The sequence below is a fragment of the Erythrolamprus reginae genome, chromosome 3 (assembly GCF_031021105.1).
Source record: "Erythrolamprus reginae isolate rEryReg1 chromosome 3, rEryReg1.hap1, whole genome shotgun sequence".
NCBI lineage: Eukaryota > Metazoa > Chordata > Lepidosauria > Squamata > Dipsadidae > Erythrolamprus > Erythrolamprus reginae.
The window spans coordinates 189583020-189610974 of record NC_091952.1 but is presented as its reverse complement, the minus strand read 5'-3'; the positions used below and the strand labels follow the sequence as shown (position 1 = coordinate 189610974).

Sequence of the window (27955 nt, the reverse complement as noted above, 5' to 3'; positions counted from 1 at the left end):
TTCTACATTTTTCCGCACTATTATCTATTCAACCGCAAGCGGTACAAGAAGAAAATCCTAGCTAGCGCAGGTGATCTCCTTTTCACTTCAAAGGAGAGCCTCCCTTCGAAAGCGGCAACCCTGTCATTACAATCCCCTTCGCCGGCTGAATCTCGGTTTCGATCTTGGCTCTCCATTCCCTTAATTCACGCCTCCCCCTTCACTTCCTGGTTTCCTCCTTGCAGAGCGACCAATCGGGGCGAGCCGAATCTTTTGGAAGGCCGTTCATTGGCCTCGGCGCAATTCCAAAGGGGGCGGTTTTAAGCGAGAAGGCTTTAAGCTCCACGCTGGGTTCCCTTCACGCCCTTTCCACTAAGAAATTACCCGCTTTCGCGAGAGGGTTTGATCCGCCTGCGTGGCAACAACGCACGGTAAGTAGCAGACCCACCTAGCGCTGAAGGGGAAAAGGGCTTGTAGATGTCGGCGTCCCGCGGCCACCTTGCTTGGCCCCTCCATTGCCGAATCGGCAGAGTTTGCCGAGCATCCCAACTCGCTCCCGCTTTCCCATCAGGGGGAGGCAGCAAGGAGGAGCCGCAGGGGATTTGCCTCTCTTCCCTACCCGCCGCGAACCCCCACCCCTCCCAAGCCGCCGCCTCCTTCCCACGCCCGGGCCTTTCTTTTCAGCCGCTGGGCAGGATCGGCCATGGCTGTAGCGTTCGCCTTCCCTAGAGCCTGTAGGGCTTTCCTTAGTCGCGGCTTCTGCCCCCGGCGGCGCTGCAAGCCAGCCCTGAACCGGCGCAGGGTGAGTAGGAGGAAGCTGCTTGGTGGACCTTGGCTCTTTAGTTGCGGCCGCTTCTTTCCCTCCGCCTGGGCCGTTGCAGCCTTTCCTGAGAGCTGCAAGTCGGGAGGGACGGACCGACGCGGGCCTTTAGTCCTTTCGTTTTAAAGCAGTGTTTCCCAACCTTGGCAACTTGGAGATATTTGGACTATCAACGAATGCTGGCTGGGGAATTCTAGTAGTTGAAGTCCAGATATCTTCAAATTGTCAAGATTGGGAAACACTGTTTTAAAGGACCCATTTTATTTTACTCTATCAAGCCGGACTCCCACCCCCCCACCGTAGGCTTTACAATCCCTAGCAATAGCACTTAGACTTATATACCGCTTCACAGTGCTTCACAGCCCTCTCAGCATATTGACTCAGCAAATTGCTCCCAACAATCTGGGTCCTCATTTTACCCACCTCGGAAGGAGGGAAGGCTGAGTCAACCTTGAGCCTGGTAAGACTTGAACTGCTGAACTACAGCCAGCAGTCACTACTGCACTACTACAGCCTGCACTACTGCACTCTGAGGACTTCACCACACCGTGGATCATAAGGCCATGTAATCTTGGCTTAGATCGGATAGTCTAGTTCTAGCCCAACTCTGTGAGGGGAAAGTGTGTGCTGTTTTATCTATCTGAGAGATAAGGTGCCTCTACCCTGAGGGATAATCAGTCTATTTGTTTATTCATTATATTAGTCAACTAATGTCCAAGAACTGCTTTGGAGCATTGACAATCTAGGCTGGGGTCCTCAAAAGCAGGTCTGTGAAGCTGCAGCTAACTAACATCTATTTGAGAGCCAGTGTAGTAAAATGATTAAGGTGCTGGACTGGAGTGACTTATCGTAAATTGAAACTGGACTGGGTGACTTTCAGCCAATTACTTTCTATGAGTCATAGACGGGGAAGTTATATTAGACCAGTGTTTCCCAATCTAGGCAACTTGAAGATATTTGGACTTCAACTCCCAGAATTCCCCAGCCAGCGAATGCTGGCTGGGGAATTCTGGGAGTTGAAGTCCAGATATCTTCAAGTTGCCAAGGTTGAGAAACACTGCATTAGACTGCATGGCCGATTTATAGTGTGTGATTTTCAGTGACCAATCCTTCCTCTTGCTTTGGATGATTTCAGGCTAAAGAGGAAAAAGTACATGTTTGTTTAGGTACACTAAAATAGAGAGTCCTTGCTTAGTGACCATTTGTTTGTTTACTGTTCAAAGTTATGACAGAAAAAGACACCACAAGAATTCAGGAGTTAGCCATTTCAGAGTCATTTAACCCATTGTCATTCTCAGACTGCTCACTCTCCTGACATTTTCTCTGAATTTCTTGGAAATAGGAATATACACTGCTCAAAAAATAATAATAAAGGGAACACTTATACAACACAATATAACCCCAAGTAAATCAAACTTCTGTGAAATCAAACTGTCCACTTGGGAAGCAACACTGATTGACAATCAATTTCACATGCTGTTGTGCACATTCAACTTTGTACAAGAACAAAGAATTCAATGATAATATTTCATTCATTCAGATCTAGGATGTGTTATTTGAGTGTTCCCTTTATTTTTTTGAGCAGTATACCTAAAAACATTCTGTTTTCTCTATTTAATTTCATTTTCTTCCCCTATAGTTTCCCTCCCACCTCCCTAGCTTAATGCTAAATGCTCACACAAATACACATAAGTTTATTATAGAACTTAATAGATACATTCTGTCCTGTCATATACCTGTGTTTAGATTTGTTGAGGGAGTTCTTGAAGCAAAAGCGCTTAGATATTTTATTCACTATCTCTTTTACAACTTTATGATAAATGTTTATTTACATGTCTTGTTATAATTACACTGGTGGCAGATGGCTGTGAATGCATTTTATACATTTAATAAGCAAATATTAATAATGCTTATCGATATTAATGCTTACTAATATTAAGATCCAATAGTATTAATAACTGCCCAGAGTTTTCTGTAGGGAGGAATCAGGCAGCACATAAAATTTGCCTGAAATTCTTTGTACAAATTTGGTTTTCGTTAGAAGAAATCCAAATACATTGGTATTTTTTATTCAGAAACTAGGCCTCTTACTATTTCACAGCCTCACAAGGTTGTTTCACTGAGAAAATAAGAAAGTGAAACTACCAGGACAAAAAGAATAATAATTTATATTTGCAGGGAATCTGTGAAAAAAAAAGTCTAGAGCATCCCAGAGTTCAAACCCTGATTAGGTTATATATGAACTCTTCAGCTGCCAGAGAGAAATAGAACTGGGCTTTGAGTAGGATCTGGGAAGACAATAAATAGGATGGCCTTTGTACAGATTCTGTTCCCTACCTCTCAGTTACCATTCAGATATGTAAGCTTTTAAAATCAACAGCTAATGACTTTCTTTGTATTGCTTTTTCCTGTCATGAGACTAGTGGCATTATTCACAGGATTCCCCTGTAGTGAGTCCTCATGATTTTGCTAAAATCTGCTGAGCTGCAAGTTGGAGCTTAGACAGAATACTGTATAGAACAATTAAAAAGAAAGAAAACCAAGTGAGACAGCCTGTTGCAAGAGTTTTAAAATTCTTTTTTTTCTCTAATTTTTACCCCCCCCCCCCCTCTAGATTTCTCAATCACGTTATTTTGATCAGAAAATGGCGTCTGCTTTGGAATCTCTTTTTGAATATGTGGACAAACATCAAGACCTTTATGTGGAGGTAGGTAGCTCTTTCCAGAACATAAAATCCATAAACTTTTTCTTTGAGACTGCAAGATTTTAAGGAGTTTACGCAACTGCATTGTTCTTTGGGGGTATGGAACAATCATGCCAAAGCAATTCCCAGCTAATCTTAGTTGATAACATAGAAGACTCTACTTGTTCCAAAACTTTTGTAGGCTGGGCATAAGCTTTTACTTGAAACTTTCCTTTGGAGGGCCACTCAATTCTCTCACTGCAGCATTACAGTATACTAATCTCAAGGTTGATGAAGATGGAATAGTCCATTCTCAAAGTTAATGAGGCCAAGAACAAATCAAAGGCCCAGAAGCACTCTGCAGGATTACAAACCTGAGGTGTCCTTGTAAGTCCTCTCGGAGTTTGGTTGTTTTGCTGCAGATGTTTCAATACCCAAAATAGGTATAACATCAGATTGATGTTGCCCAGTTTGGGTAGTAAAACATCTGCAAGAAAACAAACTCAGAGAGCACCAAAGAACCTTCATTTTAATACTGAGCTGCAAAAGTTGTCCTTTATTGATTGCAAATATTTCTGGGTTCACCTTTACAGTAGCTTGGTTTTATGGAGCATCAATTCGTATGAAGCAAAGAATTGAGAAAACAAATAGAGGATGTGATAGCTTTTACATAAATCAAAGAGTGAGGATCTAAATCCTGACAGAATACATTCCGTAATTGTGCAAGAGCAGCACAGATGGGCCTTTCTTGGGTGTTAGATAAATTTATTTTATTTTATTAATTGGACTTACATGTTGCCCCTCTCCATGGACATCTAGTGGTCAGGACATCTTTAGAAGAATCACTCCTGCAAATGTTAATAGTGACCATGGTAACCAACCCTTGGTGTGAACCTTGCTTTAAAAGATTGCTGAAATAAATAGATGGAGGGCTGAAAAGTAGAAGGTATAGGATTTTGAAGTTACAACCATAAACTTTAAGTGGTTAAGTGGTTCTAAACCTTTCTAATGCTGCAACCCCTTAATGCAGTTCTTCGTGTTGTGTTGTGTTGTGTTGACCCACAACTCTAAGTCTAGCGCCATCAGAGCTTTAAGCTGATTGGCAGAAATGTCAGCGGGATACTCCCACTGTAAACGCCTGATTGGTCGGATTGTAAAAATATATTCCAAGGTTCCAGAATAGAAACTTTAGTTCCTAACACTATAGGAAATTGTCTTTGCCCATAGTCTTAGGCAAATCCTGTGAAATTGTTGTTCGACCCCCAAAGGGGTCCTGACCCCCAGATTGAGAACCACTGCCGTAAAGAGAATCTATTTAGAAGGCTCATTATGGAGTTGTAATTTCACCTTGATAAAAGAACAATCTCATTTTGAAATTCTTTAGACTGGTAACTAACAGTTACAACTATTCTTTTGGACCATGAAACAACTTTTATTGCATTAGGTAGAAACAGCCCTTCTCTTACTTGGTCCCCGGGATCCAAAATTGTTTTCTAGTTTAACTAAGGGGCTATATTTTGAATATGCCGTTCTCGGGCTCAAGATTAGGTGAGTGTAGAAACCACTACAATTCTGCTGCACTGTTTATTTTTATTCATTTATTACGATTATTTGCCACCCATCCCGTTTCAAAGCTGTGGCTTCTGGTGGCTTGCAGTGTTAAAAGCATTAAAACAATGAGAGAAATAAACTAAACTAAACTAAAAATTATAGTTAAAAGATGTGGAGTAAATGAGCAAGATGCATGGGGGAGGAGGTGGGATTGTCATCAATCCATTTCCAATGTGATGTTCCCTTCACTGGATCCCTAAGCCATCTGACAGAGCCAGGTCTTCAGATCTGATCTCACCTCGTGATAAGAAGTTCCAGGGAGCAGGAGTCACAACCAGAATTATCTGATTGACAAGGCCCTCAACATGCCTACCTATATTATATTTAACAGTCAATAGGAATCCTTGCAGATTGTGGTTTGTGAACATTAGGCTTTGGTACAATTAAACAGAATTCTGGCTTCTATATTAATTCCTGAATATTTGCAGTTTTTCTGGATCTGTCTCCACTAAAGAAAATAATCTCATTCCATTTTCTCCCCTTTCACTCTTCTTCCCCGTCATGTTTGCTGTTTTCTAAACTGTTTGTGAATAGCGTCTAGCTCAGTGGGTCGCCATACAGAGCGTTTCAGCATGGCCGGAAAAGCGAGCAGAAATCAGACGGATGATGGAAGTTGCTGCAAAGGATATTGAACGGCTTGGGGGCACAACTGAACTGATGGATGCTGGGACACAGACGGTAAGAAGAGGGGTCCTTATAAGATTTTTTTTTTATTTTTTCACCATCTTTACATAAATATCCATACATATACCATAATATCAAAACATACCTTGGCAACTTCAAGATATTTGGACTTCAACTCCCAGAATTCCCTAGCCAGAAGATGGCATTGCCAGTTTCCCAATATAATAAAAACAATTCTTTTACAAAAGTTTTCAAAGTATTTTAAGTCCACTTGGCACTTATAAGATCTTTTCTTCAAATTCTTTATTCCTTTTCAGTCACTGTAACTTCCACCAAGTCCAATCATAAAGACATCCTCAAATTTGGGCTTTTAAACTTGCTCCTTTAATTCTCTCTATGGTATTCCCAATTGCTAGATAGCCACTAACTCCATTTTAAAGTCTCTTTAGTCTCCTTTTGAATTTTAAATGTCTTATTTTGTCATTAAATCGAACAGACACTCACCCAGCTTCAGCACTTCTTTACCTCTCCAGCTACAAATGCTTAGACCTTATCACCCAGGCAATCCACAATCTTTCCATTTCAATCATTCCACTTGTGACCACCTCCTTGGGGGTGGAGGATTGCAAGTCCCTCCAGACCACCGACTAGTGCCCCTCTTCTTCAACACCCCTCTAGGGCGTATCTGACCTGGTTCCAATCCGGTTCCAGGTCTCCAAATAGCTGGGATTTGGTGTTTCCTGCGGAGCGCAGGAGACACTGTAGCGCTGGGACGTTGGTCACGCCTCGTCTCTCAGAAGAAGAGTCCTTATCAAGGAACTATTGGGAGAGCAGAAAGAGCTACTAGTGATAAGTAAACAACCAAAAGGTTCCATCCAACTGAGCTCAACTTGTGGAATATAATATAGCTCAATATGAAAATAGGGTTTTTTGCCTTTTTGTTCTTCCAGTCTAATCCATATCCCTAGGATTTCCTGATGGTCTCCCATCCAAGAACTACACAGGACTAGAGCTGCTGAAGTTAATTGCTTATTTGTTTTGGAAATCTAGTGACATTACCTAGAGTTGTGTCATTTTTAGATAGTGAATACGACTATATTCAGATGGCAACTAGCTTTCTTTCTGATCTTCGTGTCTCTAGATGAAAGATGCTCAGCAGGGATGGGAGGTGGCCTTTATATTTGGCAGTGGAGGGAGAGTTTGTATTTGTATTGGTGAAAGTGTGGAGAGAAGTGTGCATGCTGAAGTTTGCAGTGCAGAAGGAGGTTTCCTCTCTAGCTTGGGACGCAGAATATACTTCTACTTGTGGAGGCAAAAATACTGCCCTTCTTGGACTTGTGAATGACAACCTATGATTTGCCCTGTCACTCTTTGTGCTGCCATCCTGTCCTCACTTTTAGCCTGAGTTAATTACGCAGTTTCTCTGGGTAGGCAGACAGGCAGGTGTGCACTTGTAGGCAGTTTCTCTTTGAAATGAAGTATCTGATCTTCAGACTCCCACGTTCAACCTGTTCTCCTGGGTGAATCCTATATTTCCCCTCTGAGGACAAAGCCCAATCCTTGTTTCTGCTAGTGTTTGAGTCAGCATATTGGCAGTGGAGCGCTAGTGTGCTCTCTCTTAAGGCTTTTATGGCGCAATTGCCTGGCCTTTGCTCCTGGTCCAGAGTCTCTAGATTAGACTCCACTACTGTGGATGTCCTTCAGATGGCTGTGAATTCTGGGAAGTGAAGTCTACAGACGTGGAAGACACCAGGGTGGGGAAGGTTTAGGAATTGATGATTATACTGTCCCTTCTCTCTCCCTCTCTCTCTCATACCATTACTAACATGAATTATTGTGTTCAACAGATAAAAGATTAATTTTTCTCTAACCTTTTTGTCTATTCAAGATGTAGTTTTCATAGAAATGAGACTTCCATGTACAGTGGTACCTCTACTTACGAACTTAATTCGTTCTGTGACCAGGTTCTTAAGTAGAAAAGTTTGTAAGAAGAAGCAATATTTACCATAGGAATCAATGTAAAAGCAAATAATGTGTGTGATTGGGTAAACCACAGGGAAGGTGGAGGCCCTGTTTCCTCCCAGGAGATTCCTATAGAGGCCTCGCGGAGGTTTCGGGTCCCCAAACTTGGCAACTTTAAAACCACAAGTCTTAAAGTTGCCAAGGGTTGAGACCTCTGGGTTATACTATAGTTAAAAAAAAGGTGTTGTCAATGACCTCTCGACATCATTGGAGTGAGAAGTCGATGGCTTTTTATATTTTGTGTGGATTTGAAGGAATGAAATTTCTGCCTCAAACATTATTCAGCTTTTTAAAATAAAAACACAGTTTTCTCCGTAACCCATCCTTCAGGTGAGAAAAATAACATTGGAGTTTGTAGACATTTTAAAGAATGTGTGCCAAGATTGAAGCTCCTCCTTTTGCCCCTCTTGTAAACATTGAAAGACAGCATGCTGGTCATGTAAACAAATTTGGGAAGATACACGTATGTTATAAGTTATACCTCTCTTGCTAAAACTTTTGCAATTTACCCTTTTGCAGTAAATTTTAATACAGTACAAAATAGTTCTACATATAGCTATTTCTCAAATAGCTCTATACTGACACCTAGTGTTTCTAAATTACAGTTGCCTGATGGTAGTAAGATTCCTCTACCTCCAATAATTCTGGGCAAACTTGGCTCAGATCCTTCCAAAAAAACTGTTTGTGTCTATGGCCATTTGGATGTGCAACCTGCAGCTTTAGAAGATGGCTGGGACAGCGAACCCTTTGTCTTGGTAGAAAGAGAAGGTAAGACTTGCCTATACCTGAAATGTGCTTCTACATGTCAAATCTTGAAAGTAAATTTTGAAGCTGCTCTCATGTTACTTTCAAGTTCATTTTTTGAATTGAATTCTCTGTTTACTCTTTGCACATAACTGCAACTGTGCCCAAATATTTGTGACAGAAGAGACAGATTGTTTGGACTCTGTCCATAACTGTTGGGTTGGCAACATATTGGCTGCAGGTGTTGCAGATTGCTACAAGAGAGAGCTAGAGTTTATAGCTTATTTGTCTGAGTCACCTTCTCTGTTTCTCTTTGTCTAAGCCAGTGTTTCCCAACCTTGGCAACCTGAAGAGATCTGGACTTCAACTCCTAGAATTCCCCAGCCAGCGAATGCTAGCTGGGGAATTCTGGGAGTTGAAGTCCAGATCTCTTCAAGTTGCCAAGGTTGGGAAACACTGGTCTAAGCTACTCACTGTTAGATTTATTTATTTATTTATTTATTGGATTTGTATGCCGCCCCTCTCAAGAGACTCGGGGCGGCTAACAGCGACACTAAAACAGTGTACAATAGTAATTTGGTATTGATGATTAAAAATCTATTAATATAAAAACCAAACATACATACATACATACATACCATGCATAGAATTGTAAAGGCCTAGGGGGAAAGAGGATCTCAATTCCCCCATGCCTGGCGGCAGAGGTGGGTTTTAAGTTGTTTACGAAAGGCAAGAAGGGTGGGGGCAGTTCTAATCTCTGGGGGGAGTTGGTTCCAGAGGGCCAGGGCCGCCACAGAGAAGGCTCTTCCCCTGGGTCCCGCCAGGCGACATTGCTTAGTTGATGGGACCCGGAGAAGATCCACTCTGTAGGACTTAACTGGTCGCTGGGATTCGTGCAGCAGAAGGCGGTCCCTGAGGTAATCTGGTCAGGTGCCATGAAGGGCTTTATAGGTCATAACCAACACTTTGAATTGTGACCGGAAACTGAACGGCAACCAATGCAGACTGCGGAGTGTTGGTGTAACATGGGCATATTTGGGAAAGCCCATGATTGCTCTCGCAGCTGCATCCTGCACGATCTGAAGTTTCTTAACATTTTTCAAAGGTAGCCCCATGTAGAGAGCGTTACAGTAGTCAAGCCTCGAGGTGATGAGGGCATGAGTGACCGTGAGCAGTGACTCCCGGTCCAAGTAGGGTTGCAACTGGTGCACAAGGTGAACCTGGGCAAACGTCCCCCTCGCCACAGCTGAAAGATGTTTCTCTAATGTGAGCTGTGGATCGAGGAGGACGCCCAAGTTGCGAACCTTCTCTGAGGGGGCCAGTGATTCTCCCCCCAGGGTAATGGACAGACAGATGGAGTTGTCCTTGGGAGGTAAGATCCACAGCCACTTTGTCTTGTCTGGGTTGAGTTTGAGCTTGTTGACACTCATCCAGGCCCTAACAATTGCCCTGCAATTCTCTGCATGCTCTGTATTGTAGTCATGTATTATAGGTAAAATGTGTTTAGGCTTGATATTTTTGTTTGCTGATTATGACAAAGAGAACTGGTAAGAAAGACTATGTACTTGGTAATATTTGGATTGTTATTCTGATTTATTATGTGTGTGACTTTAGACTGTTTAACTGAACATGTTATTTCTCAAAGTAAACTTTAATTCAAGATAGTTTATCTGTGTGTGGCTGAGTAGTTATTCATAACTAATATCTATCTAAATGTTTCTGCGTGTGCACAAACTTAGTAGACAAGGTTTACTCTGCTTGTACATTAACACAGATATAAACTAGAGACAAAGTTGCCTTAATTGTGTTTATTCAAATAATTTGTTTCTTTATTTTAATTACTGTATTTCTATTTCAATTTTTAAAGCAATGATTTCTGTCTCTGAAAATTGGACACAGTGTGCACAGTAGCTGCTTAACTTTTATTAACTTTTATAAAGAGTAGGTGATTAATTAAGATTATGCAAATACTGCTAAAGTACATAGTCCAAACTTCTTTTATCATTACCTCTGCTGGCTGGAATCATTGCACTGGACTTTTGGAAGGCCATTCCAAGCCCTAGTTTTAAAGGTTAATTACCACACCCTAATCTTAGAACTTCAGTATCTTTTTAACACACTGTGACCTCTTTCCAAAGAAATTTAGATAAATTGTCCCCTGGCTTATATAGGTTTGTAATAAATACTAAGTAGAGGCAACAAAAAGGATTTTACAGCAGTTCTATATAACAGTGATTTTCAACCTTGGCACATTTTTTACATTTACAAAACCCTGGGGCACATTGAATGGGGGGGAGGGCGCTAAAAAAAGTTTGGACAAAATTTTTTCTCTCTCTGCCTCCCTTTCGCTCTATTTCTCTCTCCCTCCCTCTTTCTCTCCCTTCTTTTTTCTCTCTCTCTCCATCCCTCTTTTTCTCTCTGTCTTCCTTCCTCTCTTTTTTGCTCTCTTTCTCCCTCCCTGCCTACCTCCCTCTATGTCTTTCTCTCTCCCACCTTCCCTCCCTCTCTTTCTCTCTCTCTCTTGCTTTCTTTCTCTCTCTTTCTTTCTTGCTCTCTCTCTTGCTTTCTTTCTTTCTCTCTCTCTTGTTTTCTTTTTCTCTCTTTCTTTTTCTCTCTCTCTTGTTTTCTTTCTCTCTTGCTTTCTTTCTCTCTCTCTTGCTTTCTTTCTCTCTTGTTTTCTTTCTCTCTCTGAGCTTCGCCTGACTATGTCTCACGGCACACTAGTGTGCCACGGCACACTGGTTGAAAAACACTGCTATATAACACGGGTTGAACTAGGGATGAAATATACACGGGTTCAACTAGGGATGAAAAAGGGAAATTTACACTGCAGAAAATGCATAAGTAATTATAGTCCATCCGATAAGCTGCATCTTTTCAAAGAGGTTTTTAATTGTATGATGCTCAAGGATTTCCAGTCATAATCAGAAACTTGGAAATCATGCAAGGGGCTCTGTGGCGAATGGAAGCTTTCTCATTCATTAAAACAGCTGTAGTTATGGGCATGAATAATTGTGAAACAAAACTGCAAGGTTGAACAAGGGAGGTCATACTGGTGTATAGCCCCTATAATAAGTTTCCTTCAGATAATCTGTTACAATTTTGAAAGTCTGCCATATGTCGTAACTTAACAGCCAATTCAATGTTTTCTGGTGGAAACTTGCTGATTAAGAATAACAGAAGTTGAAGTTGACAGGAAGTGAAAACTACCAGCAACGTTTCATTTGATTTCTCCTTTCTCTTGAGATGTGGATGAAAAAAATTATTGCGTCCAGTTGTATTAATAATTAAAAAAAACATTGCAGTTGGTAATGGAAAAATTAGGCATAATCAAGATTTTGAAAGAAACATGTTTTTTCTTTGTGCTAACCACTTTCCATTCCCAGTTGTCCTGTTTTGGTAATTTGATCCATGTATTTTTGCTAGGAGAGTAAATTATATTGTTGTGGCTGGAATGATCTGCCAGCTTGTTGGCCCTTTGAGGAAGGCTAAGTCAGCAGTCCACAAGGGATACTGACCTTGTACTTTGTTGTTGCCGAGAAGAAAACCAGAATCTTGAAAGCCTGGAAGAGATTGGGTGTCCCTGCTGTTAAAATAAAGAGAATTTAAAAAATAAAATAAAATAAATTGAGGCAGGTTGTAGGGGCCCAAACTCTCTAGTATAGTGGTGATTTAGCACATTGGGTTAAAAAAAGAAAAATTAGGGATGGAATAGAGTATTCTGAGGAAGGCCGTATTAAGTGAGCTGGCATCTTGATCATGTTGTAGGGTGACACTTCGTTTTCTACCCCATGCTATTAACTCCCCATTCCCACCCCCGAGTATGGCACTTTTAGCAGTGGAGAAATATTGAAGGTATCTTGGCTTTATTCCTTGTTATCTAAGCTTATCAATTAATAGAGCAATTTCATTCAGCTCTATTTGTTCTAGTGATAGATAAGTTTATGATTTCAGGTCAAATGCTGATGACTAAGCAAATGTTTATCTTTGCAAGCAAGCATTATGCTAAAAAGAAACTTTGCCAAGTAATGCACTTTTTTTTTTCTTGAGCAGTCAAACGCTACATGTTCACTTGTCATTAAATTCAAATAAGGCTTTTTAAAAACATAGGAAAGTGGATTGTGGAACCCTTTGTCTAAGAAAAACCCCTCTCCTTGCAATTCAGTTTAGATGTCACATTTGCTAAGATGCTCAGTAATCTTTCTCTGCTTTAATATATTGCATGTCTTTTCGACAGTTCAAAGGACTTAGCTCAGGGTTAAGAGTTCTTTCAATAATTGATTTTTTTTGTTGCAAATAGTCATGGGGAGGCATTGAAGTGGACTTCATGCTGAACAAAGTTTGTGCACCAACAGATTTTTTGATCCTCAAGATGCTGAATGTGTAAATAACAGAGGCATCTTGCTTTAAAAGGAGATACAGGGAAATATTCACTGCTCAAAAAAAATAAAGGGAACACTCAGAGAACACATCCTAGATCTGAATGAATGAAATATTCTCATTGAATACTTTGTTCTGTACAAAGTTGAATGTGCTGACAACATGTGAAATTGATTATCAGTGTTGCTTCCTAAGTGGACAGTTTGATTTCACAGAAGTTTGATTTACTTGGATTTATATTGTGTTTAAGTGTTCCCTTTATTTTTTTGAGCAGTATAGTTTTTTAGCAATCTTTTTTTCAATTTACCCCCTTAAAAATTGGGATCAGCGAAAAACTGAAAAACCTGGTTTCTTTCTGTATATGATGCAACTTTTGCATTAGCCCCTTCTGTTGCAGCAAAATGAAGGGCAATTCTAAGCACCAAAAGACCATGTCCTTGGCTTAAACGTAGGGTATTGTGGCCAAGATGTTCTTCTTTGAAACCAAGATCTCACTGAGCACATTAATATGCACCCATAGCCATTTGATATCAGAGGATAAGATGATCTAATATTTAAAGCTAAGACAGAGCTGTGGGATAAACAGACAGTGCCAGAATGACCTGATCCATGCAGACTGTAGCTTCCCATGGCAGTATAGATAATTTGGTTTATTTGTAGCTTACTTTAATATGTTGCCTCTTTAGGGAAGCTGTATGGCCGAGGATCGACAGATGACAAAGGTCCAGTGCTGGCTTGGCTGAATGCTCTGGAGGCTTACCAGAAAACCAAACAGGTAAAAGCCGGGAGTCCTGTGAATAATGGTAAAAGCATAAACTCAGAATTTGTACTAAATCACAGCAGCTGTCGAGAAAGAGAACAATATAAAATAGCTGAAATGGTTTTATAACCAGACCATAGGGAGGTCTGCGTACTGTGGTGAATTTATTTATTTACTGAAATTTTATCTCTCCTTTGGAAGCCTGAAGCATGACAGATGCCCAACTTGAATCTTTTTTGCTCCATTCCTAGTGAAGGAAAAGAGCAGTTTTCAGTGATTCCTGAAATTTTTCAAACATCAAACAAATGAAAGGGGCCATTCAAAAAGAGACCCCGTCTTTTGGATTACAGGGCAAAAGATAAAAAGGAGACAACTGAAAAAGGAAAATCTATTGCCAAGGTTTTTAGTTAAGAAATGACAAGTTAGTGCAAATAAGTTACCTTTAGTTAAGATGTCAATGGAGATTCTCAGTCACCCAGGTCAGGTTGTTCCAAAGGTGCTTTTTCAAGAGGCAATTGGACTTGCTGGTTTTTCTGAGCTTGTTTAGAGCTGAAGAAGTTTCTTGGATGAGAAACGTCATCAAAGAAAAACCACAAAGTCCAGTTGCCTTTTGAAAAAGCATCTTTGGGGCTTTAGTTATGATATGACAAGTTATAGGGAGCACCCATAAGAGCGTTGCTTGAATCTGCTCTCTCTCCTCTAACTACATTGCAATTAAAGGGCTGCAGTTAGTGAGGCCAGGAATGTGCTGATAATTTTGCCTTCCAGTTGCAGTCTCCATTTATTTATTTATTTATTTATTTTATTCATTTATTTATTTATTGTATTTATATGCCACTCACTCCAAAACAGACTCAGAACAGCTAACAGCAGAAACAGCAATTAAAAACAGTTAAAATCTAATAAAAAGTCAACAATACAATAAAACAGTAATGTCATAAAAAAACCATACATACTTGCAATCAACCTAATTCCAGGCCTGCCAGAAAAGCCAGGTTTTAACGACTTTCCAGAAGGCCGGTAGTATGGAGATAATGTGGATCTCTGGGGGCTGTTGATTCTAGAGGGTCAGAGCCACCACAGAGAAGACTCTTCCCCAAGGCCCTGCCAACCGACATTGTTTGGCGAATGGGACCTGGAGAAGGCCAACTCTGTGGGCCCTTACTGGCTATAGCGAGGTATGAGGAGCAGATGAACAACTGTTCTGCCCTCTGCAGAAATATTTCCAACCAGCAGACTTCATTTTACTCTACAATCCAAAAGAAAGAAAGCAGGCAGGCATTATATCTGGAGCTTTGGAAAAGTGGTACTGGATTAAATTGTTCCTTCATGAAATCACTGTTAATCTGGATTAGAGACATATGTTGCTGCATTTTGTGAAAACAATTAGTATTGAAGGAAACTGCTTCTGGCAGAAATATTCAAAGGCTGCTTTAGTTCCAGATCACAGTATGGGTGGGGAGAAAGCAATAATAATTTCCCTTTTAATTTTTCCTTAATCTTATTTTGCATTTCAGTTACACACACGCAATATACACAACCCTGCTGTTTAGAAAACACTTCATGTAAAATGGCAGTAGCATGACTGCAAAGTTTTATTTGGCCCCACAGTAAACTTCTCCAACATAGAGTCTTCTCAAGATTTTTGGAAGTATTCGATTAGCTTTAACTCTGAATGTCGTAATGCTCCCCAATTCTTTTTCAGTGTTGTGGTTTTGTCTTCTAGGAAATCCCAGTCAATGTCAAGTTTTGCTTAGAAGGTATGGAGGAATCTGGTTCTGAAGGCCTTGATGAATTGATCATTGCCCAAAAAGATACTTTCTTCAAAGACGTGGACTATGTGTGTATCTCTGATAACTACTGGCTGGGCAAGAAGAAGCCCTGCATCACTTATGGCCTCAGGGGCATCTGCTATTACTTCATTGAGGTAAAGGTCTAAGAATAATAACAGCTGATTAAGATGACAACCATAATTAGGTTATCCTTTGCTGAAAGACATCCCATTAGTGTGCATGTAGGACTGTAGCCTCACTCAGCCATTGAGTGTTCAAAGTTTCAGCAACTATTTTAGCACAGTGATTGTCTCTTTGAAAAGGAGGATGCAGAACGCAACCGAAAGAAATCTTGTATCTCCTCATGGCTTCACAAGGTTATTTATACTGTTTTATCAGTGCTTCCCATGGTTCTTTGGAACTTAAAACATTATGCAAAGTTCCTGGAAAGTTCTTTTCTCAAAGGTGGAAAGCATTTTTGGTGGCTGCAATTGTCCATTCTGATGGGCAGGATCAGAGTCAAAAATGAATAGGTCCTCTCCTCTCTTCTCTTCTTCCCTACCCATTGGACTATTTTAAAGACCAAATAGCTTTTGTCAGAGAAAAATTTCAGGGCCCTGAAATTAAGTTGTGGGTCATATGAAAGTTGACCAAGGCTTCTTTGATTCTAGGGATTTAGGTTGTCCATCCCTAGAATCAATGTTTTAGGTACAGTTAAATTCAATGTCCAAGTGCTTGTCATATCGAAGACCCCAGTTTAAACTACCACCTTGGGGTTTATTTTCATGACATTCTTGTTATTAATTAATTATAAGGCTAAAGAATTATTATCTTGCCCTCTCTATCCCTCATGTACACACGTTGTAGAAATACTTTTACTTCAGCCCTAGCATCTTTGCATAATGGTATATTTGACTTTTTCAAAGAAAATGTTCTCGGCCTAAAGAAGATACTGAAAATTGAGTTTTCTGAAACAGCAATTCCATAATTCAGTTTGCAAATCTCTTCCTAAAACCTGCAGAAAAAACCTTGCTTCTTAACCTTAAAAATGTAGTCGAAGTAGTGTCTGTCAGTAAGACTCTTAATGGAATTTGGTTTTATCTTTTCATGTAAGGTGGAATGCAGTGACAAAGACCTTCATTCTGGTGTATATGGCGGTTCAATCCACGAAGCAATGACAGATCTTATTTCTTTAATGGGTAAGGATTATTTTAAGGGAGCATTGTATATAAAAAGAATCAGAACCTTTGAAAACCAGTCATCTTCCAGTTGGTCTGTCTTCTGATACATGGGAATACACCTCCCTTAGTTTGCAGTCTCCCTCATATTAATTATTGTAGGAGTTAGTAATGTGGTCATGCTTTAAAGGGAAAAAAGAAATAGCCTTGACTCTCCCTAAAAGCTTTAGATAATGCCAGGTTAACAATTGATGGACTAACCAGAATCTTAACAAAAGGGTAAAGATCTCCTACAAGGACAAAGATAACTGCAGCATTGTTGGACCTAACAAGCATAGATTAATTAACAGCCTATTGAATGTCGTTTCAGCTAATGAGGTAGTTGAAGGTAAAATATGAATTCTAGCAGCTTTTTCCAACCAAGGTGGCTTCCAAATTTGTGTTTGATGTATCCCAGAATTCCACAGGCTATATGCCTATTGCCAAATATTTTAAGAATTATTATTATTATTATTATTATTATTATTATTATTATTATTATTATTATTATTATTATGTCAGTACAACACAGAAAACGAGATCACTATGCTGGATTTCGTATTTCATCACCAGTCGGGCGCTTTCCAAGCACCTAGGACTGCGTGATGTAGCAGCAAATTATGTTTGCCGATCCCAGTAAAGTGGCCTTTTGCAATTGACAGATGGAGATTTTGTCAATTCCGATGGTTTTCAAATGTCTGCTGAGATCCTTTGGTACTGCACCCAGCGTGCCAAGTACCACTGGGACCACTTTCACTGGCTTATGCCAGTGTCGTTGCAGGTCGATTTTTAGATCTTCGTATTTCACTAATTTCTCTAGCTGCTTCTCCTCAATTCTGCTGTCCCCTGGGATTGCGATGTCGATGATCCATACTTTCTTTTTCTCCACGATCCCAATGTCTGCTGTATTATGCTTCAGAATTCGGTATAATAATAATAATAATAATAATAATAATAATAATTATTATTATTATTATTATTATTATTATTATTATTATTATTATTATTATTATTTAGACTTGTATGCCACCCTTCTCCGAAGACTTCAAGAATTGAAGTCCCTATTTCAGAGGATGCCCAGATTTTATTTTTTTGGAGAGGGGAGCTTGACTATAATAATAATGATGCAGTTATTATGCATGTTGGCTTTAGTGAGCCTGGCACATCATTCACCACCACCACCACCCCCGGCACTCTATTTGCTAGTACAGTTCTCTTTTCTCATTTCTGCTTCTTGCTTCTTTATTGTTTGATGAGCAAGAGACTGATACTGGCTCTGGTGAGAGCAGTTCAAAATTGCAGTGGTTTGCATCGAACTGTCAGATTCTGTTTCATAGCATGCAGCGCGACTCCTTTGGATTGACTCCGCTGGCACTTTCCTTCCCCATCAAAGGCATGTCAGCTCATCATCAACATGTATACTAAAAGCTATGCAAAAGCCTCCTGCCCCCACTTTGCCAAAGTGCTCTTCTGAGAATATGCTATTAGTCCATGACACGGGGGCAATAGCCTGGCTCTGTTAAAAAGTGCTATTGCTAACATGTTGTAAGCCGCCCTGAGTCTAAGGTGAAGGGCGGCATTAAAAAATCGAATAAATAAATAAAATAAAAATTATTTGATTGCTTAGAGACATTTTGACTTTGCTGGTTACCCCAGGGGTCATCCTTTCATTCCTCTGGAATGGCCCTAAATTGGCCTGGAAGAAGTTCTGACACTTAGAATTTTAAAGATTTTTAAACCAGACGGACCAAGGAAATTTCTGCTATCTGTCCAGAAAAGTACCTTTGAACTTCACCCACAGCAATAAACCCAGGCCTCCTAGAAATTAATAACTGGAAATATCTGGCTATCTTAACTTGCTGGGTGACAGCAAGTGAAGCCTTGAAAGAATTGATTGGGCAGAGAGAAATTTGTGTGACAGCAGTTACAGCAAATATTTGGTAGCTTCTGCCTCTGGACACAATTGACAATGTTTTAAAATTGTGGAAGAAGAAGGAGAAATATAATTCCCCTTTCTGTTTAATTAAGATTGTGACTTTGTAATAACTTCAGAGGGTCTGCTAGGAGGAGGCTTAGAGCTAAGGATGCCTCCTGGGACCTAAACTGCCTGTTCTTTGGCTTACAGAAGAAGGATGCTCTTCCCTGGGTCCATGCTGAGACTGATCCAAATCCTTTCTCTGCTTGAATTGGCTATAAGATAGATCTCTCGGCAGGCAGGGTAGTTAGCTGAAGAACAGCACTGCCCTGTAGCTCTGCATGTATGTTAGTGTGTTTGTGTCTAAGGTCTAAAAAAAATAAATTCTAAACCCTATCATAAAAAAGAAAATGTTGGCTAAATTTGTTTTTTATCAGCAGCTTTTCTGTTGTAAGAAACAAATAAAAGCCCCCATACCCTTATATGACTCTTTGCTCTGGTAAAAGGCTAAAAGTGGGATTGGTTGAAACCAAGACATAATTACCTACTAAGAAATGTACCCATTTGCAGTTAACCTTAATAAACAGGATATGTTTGCCCAGGGGGGGGTAGGTATGGTTGATGGGGAATATATGGGACAACGAGGACAAGTTGACCTGATAAGACATAAGTTTGGGTCATAAGTAGACCAATAAGTAGTTAATGACAATGAACATCTGAAAATGTTGGAAAGTTCCAAAAAAAACACTATGGGAAAGAGCCAAAGAATGTAAAAGCATGCAAATGGTGTTATATAGGGGTGTTGTGTAACGTTGGAATCTTAAGATGGGGAAGGTCCAAAAAGGGACAAGAGAAAGACATGTAACTATATGGCATTTTGTATCTGGAAATTATTTCAGTGACATGGATATGGTTTTATGTCCTGTCTCTTTGGCCGACATGCACAGGTTCATAAAATAAAGGTTTCTCCGAGTCCTCGGAGAAGGGCGGCATACAAGTCTAATAAATAACAACAACAACAACAACAACAACAACAATAATAATAATAGTTGTTTTTGTTCTTGTTATTATTGTTGTTGTTATTGTTGTTGTTGTTGTTGTTGTTGTTGTTATTATTATTATTATTATTATTATTATTATTATTGGCTCCTATTAATTTTTCTCACGCGTGTAGATGCCAGTCTTCCTGTGGTGGGGTTCTCCTTAGTTCGCATTTTCCTTGCAGCTGCCATTTCAGTATGATAGGCAGAAATGTAGTAGGGAAACCGGAAGCTTTGGATATGAACAACTTATGACTGCTGTGTTTCCCCAAAAATACGACATGTTCTGAAAATAAGGCCAAGGTTAATTTTTGGGGTGGGCGTAAATATACGCCCTTCCCTGAAAATAAGCCCTATGAAGGGGTGGCCATGGCCAGCACATGAGACAACCCTGTCCTTTTCTTCCCTGGTCACCTCAGGGCTTCTCCGCCTCTTAATTGGATCAGCTGAGCTGCTCCAGCCACCATTCACAAAACAGCTGATTTGTGGGTGCCACTCAGGCTGCTGCTTTTTCAGCCAATTGCCACTGCAAAAGAAGGCAGAGATAAAGCGACAAGCTGTTTGCAAAAACGCCCCATTCTGAGCCTTCAGTATATTGAAGGCTCTAAATGGGGTGTTTTTGCGAAGGGCTTGAAAATATGGGCAGAGGATTTTCCTGCCTCTCACCCTGTTCTGAAGCTCAGCACCGATTGGGAACAAGGTGAGGGGCAGGAAAATTTTCCCCTCCCCATTTTCAAGCCATTTGCAAAAATTCAGGAGAGAGCTCCCTAACCCCCCATCCCTCCCAAGGCAGCCCCACTCCTCCACCAACCTTCTTTCCTGCTCCATTCTCCACTGCCACATGCAGGGCAAGAAACGTAGTCTGTGGGACTACTTCCAACTTTGCGAAAACTTTTTTCTTTTTTTCTTTTTTGCGAGTAGTTGGAAGGTCTAAATTTCTGGTATTTTTTTTTTTACCATAGTCGCACAGAATACTTTTCTTGTTCTGCAGCAGAGAACGGAGCTGGAAAGCAGGTTTAGGGATATGGTTGTCTTGCAGGAGGTGGTGTGTGTGAGGGATGTGAGTGTGAGAGAGATAGAGAAAGATGCCATCCAACTTCGGAGAGTTACCATATATCAGGCCTGGTGGTAATGTGCTCCGTCTCTCATACAAACACACACACATAGAGGTTCGCAGGAGCTCTTTGCCCTCCTGGCAGTGTTGCTCTTGGCCACCCTGCTGGGCTGCTCCTACCTGACACGGGATGAGTCAGCTGAGATCTAGGACCTCCAGAGTGCCCCCCCTCCTCCAGCGACCGGTTAGGTCCCACAGAGTTGGCCTTCTCCGGGTCCTGTCGACTAAACAATATCGTCTGGCGGGACCCAGGGTGGCTCTGTGGTGGCTCCAACCCTCTGGAACCAGCTCCCCCCAGAGATTAGGATTGCCCCCACCCTCCTTGCCTTTCGTAAACTCCTTAAAACCCACCTCTGCCATCAGGCATGTGGGAATTGAAACATCTCCCCCTTGCCCATGTAGTTTTGGTGTATGATTGATTGTGTGCTTGTTTTTTATATATTGAGGTTTCTTTTGTGGACTTTCTAACCTAAAACTGTAATTTAGATTGCTAAATATTAGATTTGTTATTATGTACTGTTTTTACCATTGTTGTGAGCCGACCCAAGTCTGCGGAGAGGGGCGGCATATAAATCCAATAAATCTAATCTAATCTAATCTAGGCTGCCAGAGCCCTTTGCCAGCAGCCACTAGTGCAACCAAGCTGCTTCATCTGCTGCTGGCTTCAAGCTGTTGAGTGCCCTCCTCAAAGCATTATGTGCTGCAGGCTCCAGGTTACTTGCTGAGCCCAGCGCTCTTCAGTCCCTTGCAAGGGGGAGCAGGGGGCACAGTTCCACTGGCAGCAGGGAGGCTCTCTGGAGCTCATAGATCTGGGACGACTCACTCTGCACCAGGCAGGAACAGCCCATTAGGGCGGCTAAAAGCCGTGCTGCCAGGAGGGCAAAGAGCCCCCAGAAGGCAAACGCAGCACAGTCAGCTGTTTGGCAGCCAGCCAGCAGCAAAGCCAGCAAGCAGGTCAGGCGGAGGCCAGGGCACGTGGAGAACTTGGGTCATTGCGGCTGCAGGCATGCTGGTGATGGGATGTAGAGGATGGGGCCGGTGGGCTTGCTGCCTCCTGCACTGAAAATTAGGCCAAGCCCTTATGTGGTGGAGGGGGTCAAAAGAAAATAAGACCCTGTCTTATTTGGGGGGAAACAGGGTAGGCACAAGCTTCTCGGACTGCCTTTAATAGCACATGGTTTTCTTTCTTTACAGGCTCCTTAGTGGATAAGAAAGGAAGAATCCTCGTCCCTGGCATTTATGAGACCGTGGCACAACTCACAAATGAGGAGAAGCAACTTTACGACAAAATTGACTTTGACTTAAAAGAATACGCAAAAGATGTTGGAGCCACAAAACTGCTCCATGACACAAAGGTGAGGTGGATCTGCTTATCAGTTTTGTAAGCAAGAAAAGCAGATTTTAAGATGCGACACTTTTACATAGCCTAACACTTCATAATTAAGAGTACTCTGGTTAGTGTTTTTAAAAGGTAACAAGATATCTAAACCAGACTTATCCAGCCTGGTGGTCTTCAATTGGGTTGGAATGCATCTTCCATATATTATCAGCCAATTCTGGCAAATTTGGGTTGTGCATCCAAAAGGCATCTGGTTAGAGGAAGCTATTCTGCTCTGTGGACAGTGGAACTTGCGTCACTATGCTCTCCATCTCTTTCCCCCCACAAACATAGAGTTTTGTGAAAATGGCTGCCATGTATCCCAGAGATATACCCGCACTTAACCATGAACTAAAGGGTCACCATCATGAGCTGTTGGACAGCTTTCTTTCTTTCTTTCTTTCTTTCTTTCTTTCTTTCTTTCTTTCTTTTTTTCTTTCCTTCCTTATTTCTTAGATTTCTATGCCGCCCTTCTCTGCAAACTCAGGGCGGTTTGCAACAGGAACACTGCAAAAAACATATAAGAAATCCAGTAGTTAAAACAGTCTAAATTTATCTAAAACCCCAATTATCTAAATTTATCTAAAACCCCAAGTATAAAACACAATCAGTCACATTCATTCTATTTACACTCATGGCCGGAGCAGAGTATCCGTTCTCAACAGTCCCAAGCCTGCTGGCAGAGATGAGTTTTCAAAGATTTACGAAAGGCCAGGAGGGTAGGAGCGGTGTGAATTTCAGGGGAGAACTGGTTCCAAAGGACCGGGGCTGCCACAAAGAAGGCTCTATCCCTAGGCCCCGTCTGGCGAATTGCCTAGCTGATGGGACCTGGAGTACTTGGTCTGTTTATTTATTTTATTTATTTATTTTATTAGATTTGTATGCCGCCCCTCTCCATAGACTCGGGGCGGCTCACAGCATACAATAAGTATAGATATTTGGGTGGTTCAGGGGGGAATTTGTGGCAGGTGGGGCATGGGTTTTTTGGATTGTTTTGTGTGTTGGGACTGGTCTTTAGATGTCATGTGAATTTTGTTGGATGGGTATACTGTGTATAAACATACAATGACAATACAGTATTTATTATATTGAGCCCCACATAATCATCCTTTTGATGATTAATGAGCATGCTTGTCACTTGGTGGGCTAAGGTCACTTTCAACTCTGAGGTATGCTGCAGACACATGCATTGTATTATTAATCTGAGGTTTCTTCGCTTCCATACTCAGACTGTTGTAATCCATCATTTAAACATTCAATTCCTCTTTCGATTGGGGAGGGACGTGTATTTGGAAGGCCTTTCTAAATAATTTTTTTTAGTAAGGATGTTTTCTCTTTCTGATCTGAAGCCAAAGAGATTTTGGCATAAGTGCGGGCAGTCACATTGCACCCTCTGCATTCTTATAATTATAATAATTTTAATAATTTATTAGATTTGTATGCCGCCCCTCTCCGAGGACTCGGAGCAGCTCACTACAAACAATATAATATACAAATCCAATATTAAGAACAATATTTAAAACCCCTTATTAAGAACAATCATGCAATCCAAACAAATCATACATAAAGCGGAACAGCCGAGGGGTATATCAATTTCCCCATGTCTGGCGACATAGGTGGGTTTTCAGGAGTTTACGAAAGGCAAGGAGGGTGGGGGCAGTCCTAATTTCTGGGGGGAATTGATTCCAGAGGGTCGGGGCCACCACAGAGAAGGCTCTTCCCCTGGGTCCCGTCAGACGGCATTGTTTTACCAACGGAACCCAGAGAAGGCCAACTCTGTAGGACCTAATCAGTCGCTGGGATTTGTGCGGCAGAAGGTGGTCCTGAAGGTATTATAAGAGGAGGAATCCATATATTACTGGATTTTTTGGACCACAGGTAGCCCTCGTGATTAAAATAGTGATTAAAATAGATAGAGGAATGAGAGGAAGGAAAAATATGATTCATGTACATAATCATGTATCAATATAAAACCAGTCCAAACCTTAAAGTTATTACTAAGACTAGACCATAAAAAGACATTGTTCAATATTGGCACATTGATCTAAAGAACAGAAGGTAAACATGATCTTTTAACAGATTAAAAGAGGTCATTGGGGGAATTCAAATCTATCATTATCCAAAGTAGCTGCATGTTCATGATTTATAGTTTTGCGTGAATCATTCTGCTATATTCATGCCTGACTTCATCTCTTCCCTTTAATGTTTTTCATAGGAAATGATTTTGATGCACAGATGGCGGTACCCATCCTTATCCCTTCATGGCATAGAAGGGGCTTTCTCTGGATCTGGTTGTAAAACTGTGATACCACGAAAAGTGATTGGCAAATTTTCAATCCGACTAGTACCAGACATGACTCCTGAAGTTGTGACTAAGCTGGTATGTGTCAAATGAAAGTAGATAAGGAAGCTCAAATCACAATTCAGAATACTGCATGTGAACTACACCAGGAGAAGCCAGGATTAGAGCTGTGCTAGAAATCCCTTCATTAGGGAGGCAGGTTGCGATTTGGACTTTTTCCAATTTCAATTGCAGCTTTGCAAATACTTTTTTGATGAATGCTACGGTATGGTAGCATCCATGATTTGTAAAGTTATCTCAAGCACTAATACAAAGTCTCCAATGTGAGAGAAGCAGGCAAAATTGAAAAAGGTCCCATCTCACCTTGTGATACAGAAATCCAAACTTGGACTTTGCCTAAGCAGTTTTTGATTTTTAAATCTTTTTTCCCCCTGCTGTGAATCCACAGTAAGTTCCAGCGCCATTTAGAATGTTCCCTGATGTGTGCAATAGTGTAAGATAAGTAAAATATTACTATGAGTGTAATTCAAACTTTGCCCATATGCAAAATAAGGCTGAAATACATGATTGCACATGTAACAGCTTATTTATTCAGATGTAGGAAATTGATGTGTCTTAAACAGAGTTTCTGCATAATTGACCATTTTGACAACCATTTTGTTCCTGCTGTATTAAGTAACCAGTTTTTAATCATTACTAAAGGTTGAAAATTACTTATCCAAAAAGTTTGCTGAATTGCACAGCCCCAACAAATTCAGTGTGAAGCTGGGCCATGGTGGAAAGCCTTGGGTGTCAGATTTCAATCATCCCCACTATATGGCTGGCAGAAGAGCCATGAAAACAGGTCAGTACATCTCTCATTGTTTCTTTCAATATCTTAATCAAAATCTGATCTAAGATATCTTGTGTGTGGGATCTGCATCAGGGTAAAAATGTAGATACTTAAAAGCACGGGCATAAAACTTCGATTGCGTCACGTAGTGGGGTGTTTTTTGTCTTTGCGGACCTGGGGTGGGCGTGGCCAGAACATGATGAATCTGGCCTGAGGTCCACCAGTTGGACACCCCTGCTTTAGAGTAAAGGGCGTACAGTGGGCCAGCACAAGACGAATCCGGCCTGAGATCCGCCATTTGGACACCCCTGCTTTAGAGTAAAGGGCATACAGTGGCAAAAATTAGTTTTCATGAAAATCAACCTGGAAAATGGTCCTTAAAAAAAATAACAGATATGGTATTGTATTAATGCAATGCCAGCCTGCTGGAAGATTATAAAGAGTTAGCACAGTGGTCTCCAAATTTGGCAACTTTAAAACTTGTGGACTTCCACTCCCAGAATTCTCCAGCCAGTTATGCTATGCTGGCTGGAGAATTCTGGGAGTGGAAGTCCACAAGTATTAAAGTTGCCAGGTTTGGGGACCCCCTGGGTTAGCAGATCCATGAAAGAAATATATTTTTCACAGCCTAAACATCAGCATGAATAAATTCTGATAGTCTTAAGAGCACAACTGAAAGTAATTTTGGTTTGTGAGAGTGAAGGTCCAACACAACTGGAAGCTACCGAGGTTGATAGAGTTGGTAAAGAAAATGAAGATTGCTGTTAACCTTTTCCTTTATTTTTCCTAGTCTTTGGTGTGGAGCCAGACCTGACTCGAGAAGGAGGAAGCATTCCTGTCACACTGACCTTTCAAGAAGCAACGGGCAAGAATGTGATGCTGCTTCCGGTTGGGTCTGCTGATGACGGAGCCCATTCTCAGAATGAAAAACTTAACAGGTGAAGCATATGTATTGTTTATCCTTAGGCAAAGCTGGAGCTCTAGTGCCATTTACCTTATGGAGAGTTTCCACTTGTATTCTAGATTTTGTTGGGATTGCTCAGGTTTTGGATTTTTTGACTTACCTTTGGGTTTTTTTACTTCCTTTCCAGGTACAACTATATTCAGGGAGTGAAGCTTCTGGGTGCTTATCTTTATGAAGTTGCCAAGTTGAAGAAATGAATCTGATTTTTGGTGTTTTTGGTAAATTGTGCTCTGCGATCTGAAAGATCATCTCGACAAGTTGCACTATTTTGTTCCCTTTTCTCCTAGTCTAACTGATGCCAGTATATCTGGTGGAATATTTTGAAACTTCGTACAGAGCACTTTATACAAATGCAATAGTTGCTTATTTTTTTTCCTTTTCCAAAAAATGGAAAAAAAATCATGTGCTCTATTCAAGGCATTATGCCAGTACAGCAACTCTTCAATTTAAATTGTCTTCCCTTCCAACAATGAAGGGTGAGTGGAATCTGTGGAAAATTTCTAATGATTGTGTAATCTAAGCTAAGAAAGCAGCAGCAAATTATAACATAATGCCTCACATTGACTTCCCCCCTCCCCCACAAAAAAAGCAGAATCTGAGCCCAGTTCTTTGATCTTAGTGGAAGAAAATAACAGCTTATACTTGAACTTGAAAAAACAACAAGCCCTTCTCGAAGGATCCAAAAGGAATGAAAATATAGCCATGGGTGGTGAAAGAGCAAATGGAGCCTCCTTTCTCCCTGTGGGACTCGTTGCTTATTTGAAGATTTTTCCAATTTATGCAGACATCTCATGATAACATATTGGTATTTTTCTACAGCATTCTTTGTACTCCATGTGGAAAAGCTGCTAAATAAAATTCAACTTTGATCTATCAATTCCGGTGTCATTTATTGCTAGACATTGGAAGTTTGAAGCTATCAATGGCTTGCAGCTTTAAGGGAAGCAGGAGGAAAGAGTAGCAAATTTCAGAAGAAATCAAGACTATAAAATATCATGTAGAGGCATACCTCGTCTTACGAACTTAATTCGTTCCGTGACCAGGTTCGTAAGATGAAAAGTTCGTAAGACCAAGCAATTTTCCCCATAGGAATCAATGTAAAAGCAAATAATGCATGCAACCCCCTCCTAAAAGTCACCTCTTTTGCCTTGCGCCGCTGGGAAACCCCACCTCTGGACTTCTGTTGTCATTTTTGCTGGCACTGCTTTGAATCTCAGCAAGGGGAGCCTCAGGGAAATCCGTGCGCTTCGGCTGACAACGGAAATCAGGAGGTAGGGTTTCCCAGCGAGGGGAGCCTCAGGGGAATCCCTGTATTTCGGCTGACAACGGAAGTCCGGAGGTGGGGCATCCTAGCGGCGGCGGCTCAGGTTCGTAAGGTGAAAATAATTTGGAGGAAGAGGCAAAAAAATCTTAAGCACCGGGTTCATATCACAAAAAGTTTGTATGAAGAGGGGTTCGTAAGACGAGGTATTACTGTAGTTGGTTTATTGTGACATCTACAGATTATAACAGTGTTGTCAACCTTTGTAAATTCAAGATGTGTGTGGACAAACCCCCAGAATCCTCCAGCCAGCAAGACTAACTGGAGGATACTGGGAATTAAAGTCCACACATCTTCACTGGGTTACAGCATGCCCCAGAATTAGTCCTCTAAGAGAGGGGCGGCATATAAATCAAATCAAATAAATAAATGCTGCCTCTCCTTTTTTGATACGTTGAAAGGTGATGATAATGTTTCTTTTAGTCTTCCCCTACAATTAATTTCAGTCAATTGCAATTGTCTCATAAGTCAGTTCTA

At 40.9% G+C, this 27955-nt stretch overlaps 1 protein-coding gene across 2 annotated transcripts; it reads left to right on the top strand.

Moving 5' to 3' along the window:
- The first annotated feature begins 287 nt into the window (after positions 1–287).
- CNDP2 (carnosine dipeptidase 2) lies at positions 288–27034 on the top strand. Of its 2 annotated transcripts, none has more exons than XM_070747448.1 (12): positions 288–410; positions 3414–3506; positions 5628–5771; positions 8345–8507; positions 13550–13638; positions 15350–15550; positions 16510–16594; positions 21876–22036; positions 24275–24439; positions 25064–25205; positions 25984–26131; positions 26285–27034. In XM_070747448.1, the coding sequence occupies exons 2-12, from the start codon at positions 3444–3446 to the stop codon at positions 26352–26354; spliced, it is 1431 nt and encodes a 476-aa protein (XP_070603549.1). In that variant the 5' UTR covers positions 288–410; positions 3414–3443; the 3' UTR covers positions 26355–27034. The 2 variants fall into 2 exon arrangements, with proteins under 2 accessions (XP_070603549.1, XP_070603548.1); XM_070747447.1 differs by lacking the exon at positions 288–410 and adding an exon at positions 445–781.
- Positions 27035–27955: the final 921 nt, after the last annotated feature.

What these genes read in the sequence shown, in the direction of transcription:
- CNDP2 (XM_070747447.1), top strand. Translation starts at nt 683, where the DNA reads ATGGCTGTAGCGTTCGCCTTCCCTAGAGCCTGTAGGGCTTTCCTTAGT. An exon ending in TCTGCTATTACTTCATTGAG is followed by an intron (nt 15,551 to 16,509) that starts GTAAAGGTCTAA and finishes TTTTCATGTAAG; the next exon opens with GTGGAATGCAGTGACAAAGA. An exon ending in CAGAAGAGCCATGAAAACAG is followed by an intron (nt 25,206 to 25,983) that starts GTCAGTACATCT and finishes TATTTTTCCTAG; the next exon opens with TCTTTGGTGTGGAGCCAGAC.